Genomic DNA, 23212 nt, shown 5'->3' with positions numbered 1-23212 from the left:
GGAACTTTACTCGGTTCTGTGACTCTGCATTATATTATTCTCTCCGTTCGTTCTTATACTATTATATACTCTCTTTGAATAAAGTACGAAAGGCTGATGTGTAACGTTCAAATTATGTATTTTTCCATAAATGTGTGTAACACTCGAGGACTTCGGTTTTTTTATTTACACGCTATATTAACGAATTTATAAATACATATATCCTATCCTGTCATGTAAACTCCATGCGGATATAGCGTCGCACGACTTTCGTGGCGAATACAAAACATAAAAATATACACAATTTACAGTTGTAGACAGAAATGTTACCAAGGGCAGAGAAGTTACAACAAAAAAATGTACATGTATATACGTATATGCATAGATATCATATACATATGCTTGTGTCTGCATACACGTGTATATGTAGGCATTGTCCGTCGAACTTCGAACTTAACATTAAAGTGAAACACAACACGTTGGGAACGTTATGCGACAAGGAAGTATGCGCTAAGTGTGACATCTTGACTCAAAGTTCGTAATTGCAATCGTTATCTTATATTTCGTTCGAATATGTTTATGCTAGAGCTACTGAGTAATCAAAAGCATTATCTTTCGCCAGTATGCTTGATAATTATAAAAATAGACTTTTTAATGACACTATAATGGTAAAAAAATCAATTTAATCATTTCCCTTATGTCGAAATTATAATTGAAAATTTTGTAAACGATGTCACCAGTTATTAAACAATTTCGTAGAAAATTCTTCGTTTACCTATGATTTTTGAAATATTATTCGTCATTGAGGACACGTCATAGCACACTGTCGTTGCATTCGTGGTTCGCTTTAATTCGATGTTGAACGGACAACGCGTGAACTGTATACATGTACCGAACAGGACGAACCAACCCAATGTTGAAATTCTTTAAAAATGTTCTGCTCCCACTACGAAACGCTAACATCGACCTATCATGTGGGCGAAAGAGCGATTCGAATAGAAACAAGAGGTTTCTGATTCGCTAGATGACGAGAACACGATACACACTTGGAGCACTTGGTAAAGGTATCGCTCTTACCGTTAATAAAATATTACAACATTTGCATTCAGATTTCGAAGACGCACTCAATCTGTAACCACAGACGCGATGGGTCCCAAAGAGCCGCGTTAACGTGTAAACCAACACCGTATAAAAGCTTTCTTCCACACCCCACCTGGTAATTTTTCGTTACCTTTGTAAAAGTATCTTGATTATATTCTTGTAAATTGGAGAAAGAAAAATAAATACATCTTAAGAAGAGCGTGGTCGTATTTCTCCACGTCTGTGTTTACGGATTGGTCCTCCGATTACGCATACAATTCTCTTTTCTTTTTATGTACACAGAGTCAGGTATCAGGTACCGATTTAACTAAAAAGAATTCGCTCGTGAGAATCCAAGGACACGGAACTTAACTCAGTTCGAAGCCCGCGCCGGCTTGTATAGCATACAAAAGTTTCTCGCGTAGAGTCTTCTCGTCCGGGAACTCTGGGAGTTTCAGCAAATTCATACAGGTACTGGAGGTCGGCAGGTGATCTACGCTGCCAGCTTGTTGAATGCAAAATGGTGGGTCGAGTTCCTGAAACAATAACAAGAATATTCTGTCAAAGAAATGAATCAAGAAACAAAAGAGGAAAGGATAGATGAAACGAGTACGCAATTTAATTGTAAGCGTATAAACGAAATTCAAAGGCAATTGGAAAATAGGCATACTTTGAATCCAAGCAGCGGTGGTCGACTACAACTGGTAACGAACTTGAGCAACAGACTCTTCTGTTGGTCATTGAACTCGTTGACAACCTTCCAGAATGCGGTGATGGTAGGATGCTCGGGAGCGTAGCCTCCGGTGTAGTTGGTATGCAACTTCAAGTCATTGACGTCAACCGGGATCTGGGCACCGGATATCAGAACTTGCAGCTCCTTGTTGTTGAACATCTGGAGCCAGTCCATTGAGATCACGCTGCTGATGCCTTGTTTGAATGCGCAACACTGCGCCCGGATTTGTTTATTTAACTTGTAGTCAGCTATCAAATGGATGTACTCGATACGGTTGTGATTGGTCACCGGTATGTCGGCGCCACTTGGTTTCAGCTCGTCGACTCGTCGTTCGCCCAGCTCGTCCGACAGAATCGTGAAGTCCAGGCCAAGATCGGCGACGTCGCCTTTGTAACTCTTAAGATATAATAAATTCCTGTACATGATCGGGTCCAACGAGGATAAGTGATGCACGTCGACGTTCGACTGAAGGCCAACGATCTTCGACAGGAAGAACTCCGCGAACGGAAGCTCGACCAACAGGTTCTCATAGAGAGCCTTGCCGAATATCCTACCAATAAAATAATAATGCTTCGGGAAATCGTCGACCAACGATTGCACCGTCGGGTTCGGGTACAGCATGTTATCCTTGGTGAGCCTGAAAAAGCCCCGATTGGGGTCGAAACAGGTTTTCAACAATTCCGATAGAAACTCTCTGAACAGGCCGCCGCCATCTATGCCGGCTTCCTCCAGTCCGGCGGAATTGACCAATTGCACGCGCATTTTCAGTCGTAACTCTGGCTCTTTCTCCAGTGACAACTTTTGGAACGCGTCCTCGTAGAGGTAGTTTCTCCTTACCGATATCGTGATCGACGGTCCTTGCAAGAAGTGTGTCATTTCACCTTGTAGTTCTGACTTGTCCCGATAGATCAATGACTGAAACACTATCACACGGTCGTTGAACGGCACGACGAACGGTATCTCGCGAAGCAGCGTCAACGTTCGAACTTCTCTTGAGGACAATGGCGGGCCCTCTTCCAGTTTCTCTCTGGTGAATACTCGGAGCCCTTGAAACGGGACGTATTCCCGTAGCCGACGTCTATCGAATGTGAAATTCTGCGGTTTGTCGATGGGTATCAGGATGTTCGAGGCGAACCAGTGTCCCTCCGGGCAAAATTGCTGTCTCAGATCCCTGGTGTACAGCTGGCGTAATAGGCCGACGGTCACCTTGAACAGGTGCGTCCAGATTTTGGTGTCCTGCTGGTTCGGTACCGGACAGGATGACCCGAGGACCGCATCCTTGTAATCGTTTCGCACGGTCGGTTTGCTATCAGGGAACGCTAATTCCACCAAGCCTAAGCAAACACCTTTCAGATGGCTGGACAACATCACCAGCTCTGAGATCGTGAACGGCATAGCTTGCGGCCCGTTCATGTCTAACGTTTGCTCACTCATCGTCGTCGCCGTCGTTTCAACGAAAAACTCTGTGTCGTGTAACGTGGCGATTAACAAGCTAAATAGCGAACAAAACACGACTAGAAGCGGAACGATCTTTTTCGTGTCCTCGCTCGAAAGACCGAGCCCGTGCGACATGATCTGCAGCAGCGGTGTTGCTCCGCTGAACAACGACACTTGAGAAACTGATAACAGAGCGTTCCATAAGTTTTTCAGGAATATCGGTCTGAACGCGAGCATGTACAACAGTTTATACTTATGTGTGGCTAGTTTGTTGGTGATCAGCAAATGATGGCATAGTTGGCACAGTGGTTGCAACACCGCCGGATCTTTAGTTCGATCCACCGCTGACAGTATCTCCTGAACACGGTGCTGCTCGTTCAACATTTCCAGGCACTGGTGCAGAATGTCAGCTTGCTCTTCGTCGATCATGCTAGCATTTGACTCAGTGTCTGAATCATCCGCTTGATCTATGTTCTCTTCGGTAGCCAAAGGAACTATCATCGAGCTTATCCCGGCGAGAACTTGCAGGTAATTGATTAGAACGTCCTTCGATTTGTATGTCGCTGCAATAGGAAAACATTAGTATTTGTCTCTGTTGATGCTCTGACGCAGCTGACATATATACTTACACAAACGATTTGATTCTAAAGATAAAACGGAATAAAATAAACTCATAGTACGCTCTATTTGAACTCTGTTGATGCAGTCGATCAGCTGATCGTATGGAAATTCTTTATATTCGGCCAGAGATGGAATAATAAACATCCGAATTGAATCGGACATTTTCGGCGATAATATGCTTCTACAGAGCTCCTTTAAGACGAGCTCGGCAAAATCGTCCTTTTGATCTAGGTATCCAATTAAATCCAATGGACGTTTTATCATGTCCACTAGATATTTTGATAGTGGGGTTGCCGCAACAGAGCTGGGCTCTAACATAGGTGGAACTTTTTCATCTATTAATTTCCTTAATCGATCAAAATATTTGTGTTTTATCAAATATACAAAGATTATTTCTAAATATTTATAACTGTGTTCTCCTAAAGTCTTTTCTGTATCCTCTCGACTAGTAAATGTTTCTAAAGCCCTCAATGGTATTGCCAGTGAGCTGTATAAGGCTCCATGTATTAGGGCTTCTGAATTGTGTTGCATACACATGCGAAGCATCCATCTGTAAAATAATTTATTAGTACGGTAGGTTTAGAATGTTTTCTTTTATACTGTCAATGTTACCTTAGTCTCCACAACCATTCGGGGCAATTTACACACTTCTGTTTGATTTCTTGTTCATGCTTTAAGAAATGTTGCAACATCCACACCAGTCTACCGGTATCCAGAGAAAAATCGTAAAAGAATAATAATTTTCGAAAATACACTATCAAGTCCTCCAAATTAAAATTTCGAAGACCAGTGGTTTGTTGCAACTCGTCAAATTCTTTCCTCACGATTATCTTCGTACGCTTCTTAACAATGAAACCGCAAACGAACGCTTGAATTTTCAAGGCTGCATAGTGTCTTCTGCGCTGCTGCTCTCGTTTTAAACGTTCCAATTGGGCATGTTGCAATAGTAGTGACTTTTCCGCTTTATCATCTCTCCTGCTCGCACCGGCTAAATTTTGTTGTGGTTTACGTCTGTAATCTCCTTCGAAGCTATACATCATGTATCTATGTTTCCTCAATAACATAGCAGGTTTATTCATCTCTAAAACGGGCCACCAAACCGATAAATATTTATCATTGTCGTCATGGATGAGGTGCGTGTACGGGAAAATGTCTAATATTTTCGATTACTTACCATAGAGGAAGACTTACTGTATACAGTAACGGCTCCATAACTGCAATCGAAATTTCTTGAGATCATTGCAGTTACAAAGCCACCACAGAGCATTCTTACAGAAACGAAACTCATTTGTCGAAAGCTCTGCTATTCATGATCCCGAAATTTTCGAACTACATGGGGACAGTGTTGCCGTTTTTGTGAATTGATGTCTCCTTCCTTTGTGCTGGACTCCCGGATCAAAGAGAACAAAAGAATCTGCACGCGAAGAATTGGAAACGTTGGAAAGGGCAGCAACGTTTGAAATGTAGTACGATGAAAAACTATGTTTAACAAATATACATAAGTATAAGAACTGAATGTTACTCGCAAAATTATTTTTGTCGTGTAACTGAATGTTTTGATATATTTGAGTTAAGTTTTATATGCTTTGTGTGCAGATATTGCGGAGTTTAAGTAATAGAACATAAATATTACTATGTCAAATGCAGTTCATAATGTGCAAACTTGCATACTCATGCGCCTTTCAATACGGATTTCTGTGGCTACTATTTACGAACGCATGCGCACTAGAGATTCATTATCAAGAAAATCGGAGTTTCTCTTCTGTAAGAATACTCAATGCCTTATACGACAATGGTAGCGCTTGAGATCACGCGACAGACTTTTTATTGGTTCATTTTACAGCAGGTGAATATGTATCTGTTTAAAATAAATCTGAGCCAAAGTCCTTGATAACTTTGTTCGTCCTTGTAAGCGAAACAGGCTAGTAAATATTATTGCTTTCAAATAATGGTTACAGACAAATGCCTTCTCGTTCATTCTTAATAAATTATTTAATGAAAATATAAAATAAAAACAATTATGATTTGAAACTTTGAAGGGCCTCCTTTGTTCGGTATATGTACCTATATACGTACATACATGATATTAGGTGTTATGTATGCATGTGTGTTGTCTCATGCATGCACATACACGTGAAGTCAAATTTTTCTCACAGTTTCCTATCTATGTTCCCTACTTTTTCATTGATCATCAACCATAAAATAGTGTCTGCTGATCAATTTTGGCGTTTTCTGCTGAATTTCTAACAGAAGTTAACTGATTCGAGTTCACGATGGTAATTCGGTTTGATTAAATTTTAATTTCTTTTAATTCTACAAGACGGCAAGTTAAAGTATTATGTTGTCCTGTTTTTGTACCATTTTCTTAAGAAAAACATTCTATTTTATAATTGCTGTTATCAAGGTTTGTTATGCTATTAACGGAATATGTAATTCATTCATTTTCTTTTTTACAGGGTAACGAAAGTTCATTGCCTATGGAATTATGTTCGAATTGTAAGTCAATACCAGATATTATTTTTATTACCAAGTAATCTATTTTGTTTGCACGATCTTTTCTGTTCGAACGGAATCGAATTTACTTTTTTTACAGTATCATAAAAATATTTTGTTGTATAATTCGAAATGAATTATTATCTCGATGCGTAGCACCGAAAGGCTTTTCCCTTTTTAATTTCTGTTCTGCCTCTAATTTATTTTTATCACTAACTAAACATAGCACTTATAAAGTTTCTGACCCTGTATTTGTTCATACTTTACTGTATAGTGCTACAGTTACACATATAAAGTGATCATATTAATAACAGTTTATGATACAAACATTATTGAAATTATGTGCGAAATAATTCTTCTTACTAATATAAAATTAATTAATGTCCCAGTTGATGTCGATGAAATTAGGAGACTAGGAAAACGTTTTAGAAAGTTAGATTTGGATAACAGCGGTGCCCTGAGCATTGATGAATTCATGTCATTGCCAGAATTGCAACAAAATCCTTTGGTTCAACGCGTCATTGATATATTTGATGCAGACGGTAATGGAGAAGTGGACTTTAAAGAATTTATCCATGGTGTTTCTCAATTCAGCGTTAAGGTATGCAAAATATATTATTTAATAACTTCTAACATTCCATTTAAACAAAATATCTTATTTTACAGGGTGATAAAGAGAGCAAATTAAGATTTGCCTTCAGAATTTACGATATGGATAACGATGGTTTCATAAGCAATGGAGAATTATTCCAAGTACTTAAAATGATGGTAGGCAATAATCTAAAAGACACACAACTTCAACAAATAGTTGATAAAACAATATTATTTGCCGATAAAGACGAAGACGGAAAAATCAGTTTTGAAGAATTCTGTTCTGTAAGTATTTATGAACAAAATGATTCAAACTATAATAATTGCATAATATATTCGTAATGTTAAAATTCTAGGTTGTTGGAAATACAGATATTCATAAGAAGATGGTGGTTGACGTTTAAATAATCAAAATCTGTAAAAACAAAAAAATATTAGATATCAATATATGGTAACATCAATTTGACTTTATAAATTCATTACTAATAACAGATTTTATTGAATAATTGTAAGTAACAAAGCTCTGTGTAGGTTGAAAACATGACCACTACCAAGCCTTCGGTCAAGCCAATTTATATATAAGTTTATCGCCGTTAAAGTTTTATTTATAATGCAATGTATATTAGAGTTAATTCACCGCCAACTTTCTAATATCGAGCACACCTGCTATTCCGTGTAACTTTAACGTTACGCGTTTGCGCACCTTTTGTTAAAACACACATATATATTCATATATATATATATTTATTTTTTAGTTGATATTAATGCGATAATTTTGTTATTATTTGTTTAATTTATAATTACATTTACCATATATGTGAAAGATTAATTCCAAAAATTATGGAAGTACAGTCGGGTAAATGTAAGTCATTAGATGAAATATTCTTTTTCTAAACATTACATTTTACATGCGGCACATCTTCTAATTATTATTGTACAGTATTCTTGACTAATGTGCAATACTTTTAAGAAGAACGTTACATTTTTTGTTGTGTATTTTTAGTTTTTTTTTAATGAAATGCCATTGGAATCATATGAATGGGAACGTCCTATTTATATTATAATACGCGAACCATTATGTTATAAACAATGAATCTCCAGAAAGCTTCCAACTGATTTCAGAAGAAATATTGTACTATATATTGTTTCATATTTAACTACTACTAGTTGTGCATTTGAAAGAGATACATGTTATTTGATTAAATACTGTTAATATTGGAGAAGTACTTTTTGGTAGAACCATGTTGGAACTTGTCATAAAAAGTCTGTTTGTACTACAACATGAATAAGACTGAAACCCAAATGGTATTTTTGTAACTTTCAAATGCATAATTACATTCGTATGATTATATTTATTCCTTGTATGATTATTAAGAGGATAACATTATAATATTTAAGGATTTATGCGTGTCCTTTTACTCCATTAATATGATTGTTTATACATCTACATGTTATCAAATCTTAATGTCCAATCAAAGTTCAAAATTACAAGCTCTGTTGAAATAAATTTATGTAACATTTATTAAATCTGATATTTACGAATCTATTCCAGATATTTATTTTCTCAACCTTTTAAACTTCCGTTCCCTTTATTATCAGTTATGCGTGCTATGCTGCTGTTCATCAATTTCATACAATACATTACCATAATTATATTTATTTACGGTTTTACCTCTGAATAAATCGTATTCATCAGCTATTTTCTTGCGATGAAAACTAGAAAATCTGTTCAGCGCCTATTAATACATTAATACAAACGTTATTACACATTGCGAGCTCCATTACCAAAATTTTGATTATCGGAATTTTCGATTATCTCAACTGTATTGTCTAAGAAATAAACAAATTTCGCTCTAAGAATCATGTACATCAAGGTTCTACTGTAGTTGCATTGGATATAGCAAATATCAACCTAAATTAGCCTTAACGATTATTTCAAAGTTCTGACTACCGAAATTAATACAACTATTATTTTAAATGTAATTATAAGATTTGCGTTATTAATGTTTGTGAAAATAAACAATTTAATTCATTTCTTTAATTTTACCTTCCTTTTATTGGATAAGTAGAAAAATTGTTACAGTTATTGTATAAAACACATTTATAGAATTATGTAGTGGTATAAGATATATAAACATTTTTCATGAATGTGCGTCCTTATGTTTTAAAATCCAAAAATGATTTTTAACAGCAGCCATAGAAATTCTTGCAGAACTTTGTCGCTTGATTAACTGTGAACAAGATATAAAAAAATATAAACAATCCCGCCAAAAAATTATAACACAAATCAAAGGAACATGAATAAGGATTACTTTTGATATGAGATCTTTAGCTCCTGGTGTTATTACCGATGGCCATTCTATATTTACAGTTTTTATTTTAGCATATGTTTCTTGTTGAGAATCACTTAGAAAAGGAGGATTACCAACTAAAAATTCATAACAGAGAATACCTAAACACCAATGATCGACGTATATGTCATAATTTTGCCCTGTTACCATTTCTGGTGGTAAGTAATCTAATGTTCCGCAAAGCGTGTTTCTCCTGCAATCATTTAAATTGTGAATAGTTTAAATATCCTTCTAAGATTTGTTAACGAACCATACTCACTTAGATGATGGTGCATGAACAGACCACCCAAAGTCTGCCAATTTGATATCACCCTCGTATGTAAGCAATAAATTCTCTGGTTTTATATCTCTATGAATTACATTGTTTCGATGGCAATATTCTAATGCATCCGCAACTTGATATGTATATTTTGCAGATCTAAGTAACAAGAGATTGCGTGTAAAATTTAGCATAGTATGAAAATTATTCATTTAGAAATACGTACAAGTGTTCGTTGAATCTTTCATAGGGTTGACGCTTTAATTCTTTATACAATTCTCCCCTAGCTGCAAATTCTAACACAAGATAAATGCGTTTATGGTCATGGAAATAAGTTAACAATTGGAGGATATGGGGATGCCTAAAAATAAAATATTGCAATACACGTACAAAATTAAAAGAACTCAGTTAGAATTGTGTATAATCACCTCAAATGTGTTTGAATTTCAATTTCACGCATTACTTGCTTCTCTACACGACCTCTCATTAATTCTATTTTATATAAAGTCTTTAAAGCAACCATATAATGTGTGGTTTTTTCTCTAGCTAAATAAACACGACCAAATTTACCACGGCCCAATGGTGATCCGATTTCGAAATCATTCAAATTCCATTTATATCTGAAAAATAAACGATTAGCATTATCATATCTTTATGATCATATACGCACAAATATTATTAAATGTATCAACTTTACAGTTTAATAATTTAACATACCTATGACCTCTACTATTAACATGTTCTTCCATTTTATGCAAAGTTTCTAAAACAGCCTCTTTATATTCAGGTGGAACATTAGAAGGTAATTTACATAGATTCCCGTGTGCCATAATTAATCCTGATTGCTCTTAAAAAATGATTTTTCTTAATCTTGAACCTGTCATACGATACCAATATTTAATTGAATTTGTGAAGCAATTCAACACATATTCAGTATATTTTATATACCTTAAAATACCTTCGTCCAGCAGTTACTTGTGTCAAGTATTTAATAACTTTTAAACAAAACCATCAATTGATATTTAGTATTTAAAAAAAACTATTCGACGCTTTTAGTTCCCTCGTTCCAATGGCTCCAACGTTTGATTTAAACTTTAGTTGCTGTTTGGATGATATTGACGCCTCGCGTGGTGAAAAACTAAAGCTCCGTTTAGGGTCCGTACAGCGCCAATTAGTAGATGGCGAAACGCTGGAACTGTTGGCCAAAATCAACTATCGGTAATTTTATATATTAGTTTCAGCATTTTGCCACTAGACCAATTGGTGTGATACCGGAGTCAAGGTACCATTCGACGAACAGTTTCAACGTTTTGCCATTTACTAATTGTCGCTGTACGGAACTTATTCATTTAGTCACAAGAGGTGCCAGTATTATATCATCGATCAGTGGAGATTAGAATAGATTCTAATATGTTTGTACTATCTCCATGAAACGCTTTAGTTTTTAAGAGCTCTAATTAAAGTAAGAAGGTGGCAAAGAGAGGAGATCTCACGAATGCGATTGGATGATTCCAATGGATTGTTAATGGAATCTATTAGCATCGGCCAATCTCATTTGGGATGCCGGGAAGGCCTGCTCAGCAGTAATAGTGGCATATGTATGCTCTTGACATGACCTTGACATAACCATATTATGGTCTAACTGGTCTAAGTCTTAGACACTAAGGTGTTCCCCATAAACTAGGGATTTTTTGAAATACTGTGTTTCTCTTATTCTGATAATTCCCCTAGTATCGACGATCGACTCTATACATACACACAAAGCACACACACATCATACTAGCCATAGTATAGCATAGACAGTAGTCGTCGTTGGTCGTCGTCACTGTCACTCGTGCTCGGGTGAGCTCGGGTTACCCGAGTTGAGTACCAGAGTTGGGTATAGCGTACAGCTGAAGCAAGTGCGAAACAGGGTAAAGTGCTCGAACCTCGAACTAACTTGACCCCAGATCCTTATGTTGTTTGAGTTCGAGTAAATTCTACCAATACGGAGTTGAACTTGTTGACGGGGAGATGGCTGATTTTCTAGATTCCGAAGCGGAAGAAAGCGAGGTATTTGCGATGTTTCATCGGGCTCGGAAGAAACTGTGTTATTCGTTTTTCTCTGTTGATTCGACATTTCGGCAGCTTATGTCACTTATCGATATGTTCCGTTATATTGTAGGAGGAGGAGGAGTTGGATGAAAATGAAAAGAAAAAGTTAAAGAAGATAAAGGCCGTCGAAGAGAGCGAAGAGGAGGAGGAGGAAGGTGAGACGGAGTAATACGTTTTGAGTAATCCGTCATGATCGAGCGCGGAATTTTTTATTACAAAGTACCATTTCTATCAGTGCATGCTCTAATTGTTACGCAATAAAAACTATTGTTTAATATTCATTCGCAGATGATGAAGATCGCTTACGCGAGGAACTTAAGGATCTGATAGACGACAATCCCATCGAAGAAAGCGAAGGAGAGGACAGCGATGGATCTGGTACTTCGAAAAAACGTAAAAAAAGCGACGACGAGGACTTTGATGATCGCCTGGAGGACGAGGATTATGATTTGATAGAAGAAAATTTAGGTGTTAAAGTTGAAAGGGTACATATACATATATATAAACGTATTTACGAATTAGCCAGTTATACCTAAAAATTAATCGATCGTACGGATGTAGTGATGTGATCCTTTACTTTAGAAACGTTTCAAACGCCTCCGCAGGATACAAGATGAGGAATCTGAAGAAGAACAAGAAAAGGAGGTGGACGAGGATAGGGATGCTATCGCGAATGAGCTATTCGAGGGTTCTGGAGATGTAAGCCAAATTCTTAATCTTTACATGTTGATATATATGATTTTGTTTTTAGTTCTAATGAAACATTCGCTGTTTTTCATAACGTGAAACGCTTAACTTTTGTGCTTGTTTTCATACCTCTATCAGGAAAGAGAAATTAGTATGGTATGTACGGTAGCCAGAAAGACGAATCACCGTTGTGCTTCTACTTCGTTCTCGGGTACAGGTTTTTGTTATTCATTAGGAAGACGAACGGAGAAGCGAACGGAGCCACAGGCCGGAAGTGGAGACGTTCGACGAGGAAGGAAGCGAAGGGGAGTACACCGACGCGGATGATTTTATTGTCGACGATGACGGCAGACCGATCGCCGAGAAACGTAAAAAGAAAAAGCCTATATTTTCGGACGCGGCATTGCAAGAGGCTCAAGATATTTTTGGTGTTGATTTCGATTACGATGAGTTCGGTAAGTATGGCGAGGAGGACTATGAGGAAGAAGAAGAGGAGGAGGAGGAGGAGGACGAATACATGGACGAAGAAGATGCCGAAAGACCGAGAAGACCAAAGAAACAATTGAAGAAGAAAACCACAAGAAAGAGTATCTTCGAAATTTACGAACCCAGCGAACTGAAACGTGGCCATTTCACCGACATGGACAACGAAATACGCAACACGGATATACCTGAAAGAATGCAGCTCCGTTCGGTTCCTGTTACACCTGTCGCAGAGGGTTCCGATGAGTTGGATCTGGAAGCCGAGTGGATCTATAAGCAAGCGTTCTGTCGCCCGACAATCTCTATTCAAGACGCTCACTTGAACGCCGAGGCCAAAGAGAGAGCTCGAAAGGGACCGCAGACGATTGGCAAAATTAAAAAAGCTCTAGACTTTATGCGGAATCAACATTTCGAAATTCCGTTCATATCGTTTTACAGGAAAGAATACGTTCTGCCGGAGCTGAATATCAATGACCTTTGGAAGGTGTACAAATTCGACGCGAAATGGTGTCAGCTGCGCCAGAGGAAGGATAATCTATTGAAATTGTTCGAAAAGATGCGAAACCACCAGCTCGACGAGATCATGAAAAATCCCGACGCTCCGTTGGCCGACAACGTACGAGTGATCAAGGATGACGACATAGAACGGCTGAAGAACGTGCAAACCAGCGAGGAATTGAACGACGTGTACCATCATTTCATGCTCTACTACAACCAGGAGATTCCGGCGATGCAGGAGTCTGTTCGACAAAAAGAGAAAGAGGCGCGACGAGAAGCAAAGCTTCTAAAGCGTAGGCAACAGCTCGCAGAAGCCGAAGAAAACGGCGAGGATCCGCCTCCGGAGGAAGAACCGGAAGTCGAGCTGGAGGAGGAGCCAGACGAGACTTTGAAACAAGCAGTACGGACTGGCCCGTACTCGATCTGCAGGCGAGCCGGACTCGATGGTTTGGCGAAGAAATTCGGCCTGACGCCGGAACACTTTGCCGAGAATCTGCGAGACAATTATCAACGACACGAGGTGGACCAGGAGCCCACGGAACCGTTGAGCATCGCGAGCGAGCACTGCAACCAGATTCTCGGAACGCCGGAAGAGGTGCTGAAGGCCGGGCAGCTGATGGTGGCGATACAGTTGGCCCGCGAGCCACTGGTCAGAAAATGTGTACGGGAAATGTACATGGAAAGAGCGAAGATATCGGTGAAACCAACGAAAAAGGGGGTCAAGGAGATCGACGAGAACCATCCTATCTACGCTATGAAGTATCTGAAGGACAAGCCCGTGCGTGATCTCGTCGGTGATCAGTTCTTAAATCTGATAATAGCCGAAGAAGACAAACTGATCACGATCTCGTTAAGCGACAGCATCGAGGGCAACACTAGTAGCAACTATGTCGATGAGACGAAGCAGCTCTATTATCGGGACGAGTTCAGCAAAAATGTCCAAGACTGGAACGCTTTGAGAGTTGGCAGCGTGGAGATGGCGTTGACGCGTATGGTTATACCCAGCCTGAAGAAAGAACTTAGAACGAATCTAATCGCGGAAGCTAAGGAATGCGTGATGAGAGCGTGCTGCCGTAAAATGTACAATTGGATCAAAGTGGCTCCGTTCACCTGCGAGCTGCCGGAAGAGGAGGACGAGGAATGGGACACCAGCAAAGGACTTCGCGTGATGGGTTTGGCGTACGTTCCTGATTACTCTCAGGCCGCGTTCAGCTGCCTCATAGCCCCGGACGGCGAGTGTACCGATTACCTGAGACTACCGCATCTGATGAAACGGAAGAACAGCTACCGGGAAGACGAGAAAGTCATGAAGGAAGCCGACCTGTTGGCCCTGAGAAATTTCCTAGCCACGAAGAAGCCACACGTGGTGGTGATCGGAGGCGAGTCTAGGGAGGCGATGATGATCGCGGCCGACGTTAAGGAATGCATTGCGACCCTGGCGGAGGAGGAACAGTTCCCGGCTATTCAAGTCGAGATTTGCGACAACGAACTGGCCAAAATCTATTCGAACAGTAACAAGGGCGTGTCCGAATTCCGGGACTATCCGGAGCTGTTGCGGCAGGCGATCTCATTGGCCAGACGAATGCAAGATCCTCTGGTCGAGTTCTCTCAACTGTGCACCGCCGACGAGGAGATCCTCTGTTTGAAGTACCACAGCTTGCAGGATCAATTGCCGAAGGACGAGCTCCTCGAAAACCTGTATCTAGAGTTCGTTAACAGGGTGAACGAGGTCGGTGTCGACGTGAACAAGGCGGTGCAGCAAGCCTATTGTGGGAACCTGGTGCAATTCGTATGCGGTCTCGGCCCGAGGAAAGGCCAAGCGTTGATCAAAATGCTGAAGCAAACCAACCAAAGGTTAGAGAACAGAACGCAGCTGGTGACCGCTTGTCACATGGGGCCCAAGGTTTTTATTAATTGCGCGGGTTTTATCAAGATAGATACGAATAGCTTGGGAGACAGCACCGAAGCGTACGTGGAGGTGCTCGATGGGTCCCGTGTGCATCCAGAGACCTATGAATGGGCGAGGAAAATGGCTGTCGACGCGCTCGAGTACGATGACGAGGACGCGAACCCCGCCGGTGCTCTCGAAGAGATCCTCGAGTCGCCCGAGAGGCTGAAGGACTTGGATCTCGACGCGTTTGCGGAGGAGCTCGAAAGACAGGGATTCGGTAACAAGTGCGTCACACTCTACGACATTAGGGCAGAGCTGAATTGTCGTTACAAAGATCTGCGAGTGCCGTATCAGTCGCCGAGCGCGGAGAGATTGTTCGATATTCTGACCAAGGAGACGCCAGAAACATTCTATGTGGGCAAACTGGTCCTGGCAACCGTCGTGGGTATCAGCCATAGGAAACCTCAGGGCGATCAACTCGACCAGGCGAATCCCGTAAGAAACGACGAGACTGGTCTTTGGCAGTGCCCGTTCTGCTTGAAGAACGACTTCCCCGAGCTCTCCGAGGTCTGGAATCATTTTGACGCCGGTGCTTGCCCCGGTAAAGCAACCGGCGTCAGGTTGAGGCTGGACAACGGGATATCCGGCTACATTCACATTAAGAACTTGTCCGACAGACACGTCGCCAATCCCGAGGAAAGAGTCAGCATAGGGCAGATCATTCATTGCCGCATCATCAAAATCGAGGTCGAACGATTCAGCGTTGAGTGCACCAGCAAGAGTAGCGATCTAGCAGACAAGAACCATGAATGGAGGTACACGGCCTCTTTGTAGCTTTGCCACCCAGCTTTGTATCGTAGTAATTTATTTATTTCGCTATTTAAAAATTAATCCAAACCATCGTTTTGTTTTGTTGCAACTGTTATGTTCATGATTTCTATGGCGTTTCAGACCGCAACGCGATCCTTTTTACGACACCGAGACGGAGCAGAAGGACGTCAAGGTCGAGGAGGATGCGAAGAAGGCGAAACAACGACAAACTTACGTGAAGCGAGTGATCGTCCATCCGTCTTTCCACAATATCAGTTTCGCGGAAGCAGAGAAATTGATGCAGACCATGAAGCAAGGTGAAGCAATCGTCAGACCGAGCAGCAAGGGTGCTGACCATTTGACGGTCACGTGGAAGGTCACCGACGAAGTCTACCAACACATCGACGTTAGGGAAGAAGGAAAAGAAAATGCGTTCTCGTTGGGACAAAGCTTATGGATCGGGAACGAAGAGTTCGAAGATCTGGATGAGATAATAGCGAGGCACGTGAACCCGATGGCCGCGTATGCCTCAGAGTTGTTGGACTTCAAGTACTACAAACTTACCGTGGAGGGTATTAAAGACAAGGCCGAGGAAATACTGAAGGAGCAAAAGAAAGAGAATCCTGGAGGAATACCGTACATAATATCCGCTGCCAAGGTTTGTCGCAGTCGATTTCCGGCGGCGTTGAGTTGTAATACACATTCACAGTTTTCCGTACACGTTTCAGAATTATCCTGGTAAATTCCTATTATCCTACTTGCCGCGAACTCGGTGTCGCCACGAGTACGTCACAGTGTCGCCGGAAGGATTTCGATTCCGAGGACAAATGTTCGGTAGAGTGAACGACCTGTTTCGCTGGTTCAAGGAGCATTTCAGAGATCCGGTGCCAGGACAATCGACTCCTAGCACTCCACGTGGTGCAATGACTTCCAGAACACCTTACCACACTACTCCGGGAGCAGTAAGCGGTGGGTAGCTCTCTTCGGTACCAATGTTTTCCATTCTTCCTAACCACCGGATCACTCTAATATCGAATTTGTTGCAGGAATGAATCAAGAAGCGATACAAAGAGTAGCCCAAAATCTTCCTCATCACATGCTACACTCTCTGTCACAAGTGGCAAACCAAACTCCACATCACTATCCACCACATACTCCGGGAACCGCAAGCGTGGCTGGTTACGGTGGTGTTCACACCTACCCGAACACACCATACACGCCATCCGGGCAAACGCCATTCATGACACCGTACCAGACACCGCATCACACTCCACACCATGGTCAACCGACTCCCAGATATGGACAGCAGACGCCTAATCATCAACAGGGTCCCTTCGTTCATCCACCTCCTCCCTCGGTCGCCACTCCAGGTCACCATAGGTCCACCCCATCGCACAGACCTACGCCTCCTATGTCGACACCTGGCGACCCGATGGATTGGAAAAAGGCAGCCGAGGCCTGGGCGAGATTGAAAACTGGCCCCCGAATGTCGTAAGTGTTCAACGATTTGTCCATTGAATATTTAATTCAAAATCCAACACCTTGCTCATGTATGTTGTTTCTATTAGCAGCTCGACGCCAAGATATGAGGAATCGAGGAAAACCCCGCGAAACTATGAAGAATCCGTCGGTAGAACAACCCCACGAAACAGAACATCGACGCGCACACCATCTTACAAATCTCCACGGGGAACGCCGCATACTAATTCTAGTCCTCGGAGTATGTCTCTCAGCGGAGACGGTACTCCCCTGTACGATGAAAGCTAACGGATTAGTTTCTGCTTAATACTTCATGCTTTCGATAATATTATTCGGCCCCGATATAAAAAAAAGGTGCAATACAGAAAAGTCCGCAAGCGAATTGGAAATTACAGGGCATCTTGTCTAATCGAAGATTCGATCGCCCGTAGCTGGTGAGCATCTATCGTCTTGTATAAACAAAAAGAATGGCGAAGCCATTTACAAAGTTACTATACTCATGAATAAATCATTATCTTCCCCTGCACATTTATATACTTAGGAGAGTGATACTGGCTACATACTAAAATGGCATGCTACGTATATATACGTATATATACGCATATGTACATATAAGGCGTCGTTTGAGTTCTCTGATTACGTTTAAACGTATCCATAATTGTACGGTTTGAAAAACCGTGAACCCCTTTTATTAAAATCTTATTCGTCACTGTACTATCGCATATCGATTTACAACTTAGTACCTATAACACATTCTCAATTTTAACTTTACTGACGCTAAGTTATTGTACATTTCTTATGTTACTGGCTTAGGAATGGAATATATTTCTTACGTGCTTTATACAATTGTTAAGTTACATTATTGAACAATAAAAATAGTCTACACATTATTTCATATGTTGCAATAAGCTTTAATACGTACGTCTCGTTTCCATTGAAACGAGGCAAATGCATTTTACCATAAAGACGGAAAATGATCAATTTCTATGATTAAGATGTACAGATTTTTTGTGTATGTTTTATTCACGAAATACATATAAAACTTTACATTACTTCTCTTCAGTCACAACTAAAAGATAAGTTTCTATTGTACATAAGATTCTTGATCCTCCGATAACGTGTCATTCGGGCAACGTTTACTTCGGTAACAAAAGTAATTTACGTTATAATGATTCCCGGATATAGATTGATCCGTCGACCTGAATAAGTATGCTACGTGTCAATAACATCGAACAGTAAATAGAATATAATCAAAAGTTCAACACAACCGAAAATTACACGAAAATGTTTATTACATTTCTTTAACTGGTGATGTAATCTGTTCAGTATTTGATCTTGCTTTCCATTCGGTTCTTTCATTTTCCAAACAACGTTTACGCTGTAAGAATGAACAATGTACAACTATTTCTTTAATAATCCAATCAAAAATCCGTAATAATAAATCATTTACCAATTTTCTTGGACTATTTGTCGTGCATACGGCGGTGTAGGATTCTTGCAGATTCGCAGTGAACCTTTGTCTCTGTTAAATTGAGCATAGTAAAATAAATATATATACCAAAAAGCGAAAAAGAAATGTTACCTTGCTCGCAGGAGGACTTCTAATGTCAGCGGCGTCACTTGAATCTGATAGCTCCTGAGCGATTTTCTTTTTCTTTCTTCCTTTCACCACGCCTCCTTTTGTATTTTCAGTGCTTTCTGGACTCTATATATAATTTTATTGATTAAATTCTCTGTCAGATACCCGATCTATAACATGTCTGTTATAGCGTCACGTACCTTAAATTCTTTCGAACCTTGTTCCTTGTTTGAATTATTTTCTTGATTCGTTGTTTTATTCATAGATTTATTTTTGTTAAGACTTTTACTCATATATTCCACTGAAGAGTCATGTGAAGAACCTGGAGTATACACTGATTTATTATGTTTCATAGAAACACGTTCACCTGAAGAGAAAAAACATTGTCACTTTGCTTGATTGTTAAGTCATATTTTGAAAAACAAATAACTTCAATATTTTACCAGTCCAATAACTTAACGGAGGTATAATTCTCCTGCCTTTCGAGCTCATGCGAATATTCTGGATATTATTTTCTGTATCGTCATCAGTTTCACCAGCATTTTGCAATGATTCCCATGTCTTGCAAAACTGATCTATCCTTGTCGGACATCCGTTACGGCATTGAGTGACCAACTGTTTAGGTATCACTTTATACACAATAATAATTTCTAGTTAGCTGTCTCATATTTTTGACGATGAAGTATTAGAATTTCTTACCATGTTTGTGATTATTTAAATCGCCAACTAGTGTATAGAACTTATGAGTTATGGTTTCGACCAATTTCGGTGATATTCGACGAAGTACAGCGTCCGTTCGAAATCTTCGTTTAACAACGTGACCAGCATCGCTACGCATTCATAATCATGAATATATTGCTATATATTAATGAAATAAGATTCGGTTAACGGAGCGTACTAACACTTACTTCAGTAATTTTCCCTCAAAAGTTAAACATAACACAGGATTATATATAAGTACCGGAGTCCAACCGGTTAATTTTTCAGTTTTAATATCATCTTTGTTCTGTTCTTCTCCACAAATACGTATTTGATTCAGCTGTATAAGATTTTTTGATCCTTCATGTTCTTCACGATTATTATCAATTAACGCGTCTGAATCAGTATTTTGTATAGTGTTAAGTACTTTTATAGGAGACTTTTTCTGTACCAGGGGTTGTACCTCTTTTTCTGATACTTTACCATTTTTATTAACAGTTTTAGCTTGCTTAATTTCTTTATACATTTTATTTGTATCAACAGCTTCTGAACTAATCACAACAGGCTTGCATATTTTATTCAATAACTGATACTGGTTATTCGCGACATTATAGTTCCGTTTCTTTGAAGCTTCATTCTGAAAATTTGTTTCGGAAACAACATTCTTATTTTCTACAGTTCCATTGATTTCACCAGTATCACATTCATCTATATCAGAAGAGCTTGAAGCATTTCTTGTTAATTTATGAAGAGACATAGAATCTTTTTCAACAAAATGTTCTAGCATTTTATCAGCACTTATTTCTTTTGTAGAGACATTGGACCCTTTCGATTGTCCTCTTACTGTTTGACCGAGATTAACATTCTCATTAACGTTATTTTCTACCTTCGATTTCGTTAATTTTGCCATTCCTGAAAACTCTATTTGATCTCCAATAATACTAACACCAGAATCGTTACTGTACATATTATTACTATTTTGAATATTCTTTCCCTGAGCCTCGCAATACCGTTGTGAAAGCTTCGTTGATCTTGTTTTACGTTTATGAGGCTTCACTAAGATTTCTCTTTGCTGTAATATTCGCTCCGTAGAAATTTTCGGAATTCCAGTATAAATTTCACTCTCGCTATCGGAGGCATCTTTATATACGCGACTATTTGTTTTAGTGTGATTTCTCATATTTAATGAGGAGTCCTTAGAAGTAGTATTTTTGTTATGATATATATTAATATTCTTACATTTATCCATTTCACATTCGATAGGATTGTATGAAGGAATTGATTCATTGCTGATATGTTTCTTTTGTTCTTGCACTATACTTTTACTCTGCATCGATGTTGAAATTTCCATATTGGATTCATTCTCTTTACTCGATCCATATGACACAACATAATGTAAACAATCAAATATATCAATAACTTTACTAACAAATTCTTCGGAACAATTTTGATCTTTTATACTATTAACAATTACATTTAATTTATCCTTCAATTTATTTGTTTTACTGTCCTTATAAGAATACTGATTATCTTTACTTGCATTAGGATTCAGCACAGTAAAATTCTGTTTGTTCTGGTTTGTTTGCAAATTAGCAAATGACTTTGGTGGAGATGTATTTTCTATAGATGCAAATGTGAGATCTGTTACTTCACTTCTTATGTCATCATCGCTATCTGCGAGTGGAGTAGGCCAACGAAACGTTAGTCTGGAACCCTGTTGTATATACAATTGCCATATCTGATGAACATTCTCCCAGTCGTCCGGAAATCCATTGTAAAATTTACCTCTGACATAATCTGGTAACTCTACGAAGTTATTATATTTTAGTTTCATATATAAAAATATGTAAACGATTTAGTTATACTTAAGAAATTTCAAAATAATTTACCACATTCATTGTCAACAATATTCCCTTCCAAATGATATATATGGTTAGATATAGACTGAACCTTAGTTGATATTATTCTCCTTACAATAGGCTTGCTTCTAGCAAATTTGCTACTGTAATAATAAAGTGAAATTAGTATCAATGCATTTGTACGTACTACACACAGACCTACCCATTTATTATTCCTTGAATGATCAATTGTCTCTGTTCGTTTAATATGACTTTCCATCTAGTAAACATTCTAATTCTATCATGTGCTATTTTATTAGGACTAATTTGTAGGGAAGCAGAATTATTTAATTTAAGAGATTGTTTATCAGTATCAGATGAAGCGCATTTACTCAAATATACTGGTGCATTTCTGTTGATATTAGCTAATGGTGTACTGTTTACTTTTTTAGAGCTCCCAGGAATAAAATTACAATTAGGAGGTGGCATCATAAAATGATCTTGCAAGCCATTCGTACTGTTCAAGTCTCTAATACTAGACGTGGATATAGTTTGAAGATTATTCTTTAGGTCTTTCTTTTTTAGCACTATATTTCTTAGATTTTTGCTAGAAGAAACAATTTCGCTGCCAATTTTAAAGGCTCGTGAATCTGGAATATTCGTATTGACATCAGATGCGTCCACATTAATGCTGGACATACTAGGTGACATGGGTAAATGCCATGATTCGTCTTCTTCTTGTCTAACTCTTTTCTTGAAAGAAGCTAATTTTAATGTCCGTTCCAACTTTTTATACCGTTCGTCATTTTGGAAATCTGAGAACGTTACCTGTACAAGTATAAACTGTTAACAGAATTGCAATGAATAGATTCCTACCATAACAATAAACGGTTACCTCTTCCATTTAAAAAAACTCGTGTCAATTGTTTACAAAAATACAATATTTCACGTAAAAATCTAATACAATATCATGTAGTATACGCGCGCAATTTCCATAACCCCCACTATGTACTTTGAAATTTAAACACACACCATATATATATGTATGTGCCACCTTAGACCATAATATGTAGTACGTAATACAGAGTGTCCCAAAAGTTACTCAATATCGGGAAATGTGGGGTTTCTGAAGTCATTTGAAGTAACTGTTTTCTTAGCGCTAGTGCAATCCGCGGCTTTGTTTACGAGTTATTAACGAAAAACATTGACTAATGAGAAGCGAGATCAGCTGACGCAAGACGGCCAAGCCAATGAGCGGAACTGGGCTTTGTCCGCTCGTTTTCTCGACCGCCTTGCGCACGCTCCCTTAGCTTGTACAAACATCCCCACCATTTTACTGTACATCCAATTCGCAGTGAATCCTGTCTTAGCATTGAATCGTCAACTAATCAGAGCAAAGTAATTTCTACCTCTACTCTCACTTACGGAGCGCGCTGCGGCCAGAGAGTCTTGCAAAACTTGAGATACATTGTACAACATACGTAACTGTTTCGTCTATAAAGTAGTTCTCAAATTCTTTACTTTACGTCCATGTCGCCAATGCAATTGTAAAGATCTTATTTCTACTCGAGTTATCTTAGAAAAATTCTAAGTAATTGTTTAATGTATTA

At 39.1% G+C, this 23212-nt stretch overlaps 5 protein-coding genes across 12 annotated transcripts; 2 read left to right on the top strand and 3 right to left on the bottom strand.

Annotated features, from left to right (window-relative positions):
• Positions 1-101: 101 nt before the first annotated feature.
• On the bottom strand, positions 102-5276 carry LOC117230014 (ubiquitin-protein ligase E3C). Its single transcript, XM_033487041.2, has 5 exons — positions 5025-5276; positions 4463-4931; positions 3859-4400; positions 1730-3792; positions 102-1595 (listed from the first exon to the last, which is right to left on the bottom strand). The coding sequence occupies exons 2-5, from the start codon at positions 4927-4929 to the stop codon at positions 1428-1430; spliced, it is 3240 nt and encodes a 1079-aa protein (XP_033342932.2). The 5' UTR covers positions 4930-4931; positions 5025-5276; the 3' UTR covers positions 102-1427.
• A 699-nt stretch (positions 5277-5975) lies between these two features.
• On the top strand, positions 5976-8480 carry LOC117229880 (calcineurin subunit B type 2). Of its 2 annotated transcripts, XM_033486772.2 has the most exons (6): positions 5976-6126; positions 6307-6346; positions 6733-6944; positions 7010-7219; positions 7291-7385; positions 7466-8480. In XM_033486772.2, the coding sequence occupies exons 1-5, from the start codon at positions 6124-6126 to the stop codon at positions 7336-7338; spliced, it is 513 nt and encodes a 170-aa protein (XP_033342663.1). In that variant the 5' UTR covers positions 5976-6123; the 3' UTR covers positions 7339-7385; positions 7466-8480. The 2 variants fall into 2 exon arrangements, with proteins under 2 accessions (XP_033342663.1, XP_033342662.1); XM_033486771.2 differs by having other exon boundaries at positions 5977-6126; positions 7291-8480.
• A 486-nt stretch (positions 8481-8966) lies between these two features.
• Positions 8967-10822, bottom strand: aurB (aurora kinase B). Of its 3 annotated transcripts, none has more exons than XM_033486332.2 (7): positions 10493-10822; positions 10262-10421; positions 9973-10164; positions 9771-9905; positions 9545-9703; positions 9247-9478; positions 8967-9165 (listed from the first exon to the last, which is right to left on the bottom strand). In XM_033486332.2, exons 2-7 carry the CDS (start codon positions 10372-10374, stop codon positions 9076-9078), a joined length of 921 nt encoding a protein of 306 aa, XP_033342223.1. In that variant the 5' UTR covers positions 10375-10421; positions 10493-10822; the 3' UTR covers positions 8967-9075. The 3 variants fall into 3 exon arrangements, with proteins under 3 accessions (XP_033342223.1, XP_033342226.1, XP_033342225.1); XM_033486335.2 differs by having other exon boundaries at positions 10262-10391; XM_033486334.2 differs by having other exon boundaries at positions 10503-10822.
• A 518-nt stretch (positions 10823-11340) lies between these two features.
• LOC117229689 (transcription elongation factor Spt6) lies at positions 11341-18533 on the top strand. 4 transcript variants are annotated; one of them, XM_033486329.2, is made up of 10 exons: positions 11341-11596; positions 11709-11793; positions 11927-12123; positions 12221-12337; positions 12464-12481; positions 12561-16012; positions 16149-16665; positions 16736-16976; positions 17054-17498; positions 17579-18533. In XM_033486329.2, exons 1-10 carry the CDS (start codon positions 11558-11560, stop codon positions 17772-17774), a joined length of 5307 nt encoding a protein of 1768 aa, XP_033342220.2. In that variant the 5' UTR covers positions 11341-11557; the 3' UTR covers positions 17775-18533. The 4 variants fall into 4 exon arrangements, with proteins under 4 accessions (XP_033342220.2, XP_033342219.2, XP_033342222.2 ...); XM_033486328.2 differs by having other exon boundaries at positions 17576-18533; XM_033486331.2 differs by lacking the exon at positions 12464-12481.
• Positions 18477-22869, bottom strand: LOC117230046 (uncharacterized). 2 transcript variants are annotated; one of them, XM_076519079.1, is made up of 11 exons: positions 22498-22868; positions 21826-22430; positions 21654-21766; positions 19974-21570; positions 19765-19895; positions 19509-19694; positions 19266-19432; positions 19069-19191; positions 18937-19008; positions 18782-18864; positions 18477-18685 (listed from the first exon to the last, which is right to left on the bottom strand). In XM_076519079.1, exons 1-11 carry the CDS (start codon positions 22504-22506, stop codon positions 18571-18573), a joined length of 3201 nt encoding a protein of 1066 aa, XP_076375194.1. In that variant the 5' UTR covers positions 22507-22868; the 3' UTR covers positions 18477-18570. The 2 variants fall into 2 exon arrangements, with proteins under 2 accessions (XP_076375194.1, XP_076375193.1); XM_076519078.1 differs by having other exon boundaries at positions 18782-19008; positions 22498-22869.
• Positions 22870-23212: the final 343 nt, after the last annotated feature.

This window comes from Megalopta genalis, chromosome 2 (genome assembly GCF_051020955.1).
Source record: "Megalopta genalis isolate 19385.01 chromosome 2, iyMegGena1_principal, whole genome shotgun sequence".
NCBI classification, from domain to species: Eukaryota; Metazoa; Arthropoda; class Insecta; order Hymenoptera; family Halictidae; genus Megalopta; species Megalopta genalis.
Note: the sequence above shows the minus strand (reverse complement) of the source record. Positions and strands in the feature narration are given on the sequence as shown.

Coding starts and splice junctions, on each gene's coding strand:
- LOC117230046 (XM_076519078.1), bottom strand. Junction 21,767..21,825: donor ATTCAAGGAATAATAAATGG/GTAGGTCTGTGT, acceptor TTATTATTACAG/TAGCAAATTTGCTAGAAGCA. Junction 19,192..19,265: donor AAGGTTCGAAAGAATTTAAG/GTACGTGACGCT, acceptor AATTATATATAG/AGTCCAGAAAGCACTGAAAA.
- aurB (XM_033486332.2), bottom strand. CDS start 10,374: ATGGCACACGGGAATCTATGTAAATTACCTTCTAATGTTCCACCTGAA. Junction 10,165..10,261: donor GTTAATAGTAGAGGTCATAG/GTATGTTAAATT, acceptor TTTATTTTTCAG/ATATAAATGGAATTTGAATG. Junction 9,704..9,770: donor GAAAGATTCAACGAACACTT/GTACGTATTTCT, acceptor CTTGTTACTTAG/ATCTGCAAAATATACATATC.
- LOC117229880 (XM_033486772.2), top strand. Junction 6,347..6,732: donor TATGGAATTATGTTCGAATT/GTAAGTCAATAC, acceptor TTAATGTCCCAG/TTGATGTCGATGAAATTAGG. Junction 7,220..7,290: donor GTTTTGAAGAATTCTGTTCT/GTAAGTATTTAT, acceptor TTAAAATTCTAG/GTTGTTGGAAATACAGATAT.
- LOC117230014 (XM_033487041.2), bottom strand. CDS start 4,929: ATGAATAAACCTGCTATGTTATTGAGGAAACATAGATACATGATGTAT. Junction 3,793..3,858: donor TTTAGAATCAAATCGTTTGT/GTAAGTATATAT, acceptor TTCCTATTGCAG/CGACATACAAATCGAAGGAC. Junction 1,596..1,729: donor CACCGCTGCTTGGATTCAAA/GTATGCCTATTT, acceptor TTATTGTTTCAG/GAACTCGACCCACCATTTTG.
- LOC117229689 (XM_033486328.2), top strand. CDS start 11,558: ATGGCTGATTTTCTAGATTCCGAAGCGGAAGAAAGCGAG. Junction 16,013..16,148: donor GACAAGAACCATGAATGGAG/GTACACGGCCTC, acceptor ATGGCGTTTCAG/ACCGCAACGCGATCCTTTTT. Junction 16,666..16,735: donor ACATAATATCCGCTGCCAAG/GTTTGTCGCAGT, acceptor TACACGTTTCAG/AATTATCCTGGTAAATTCCT.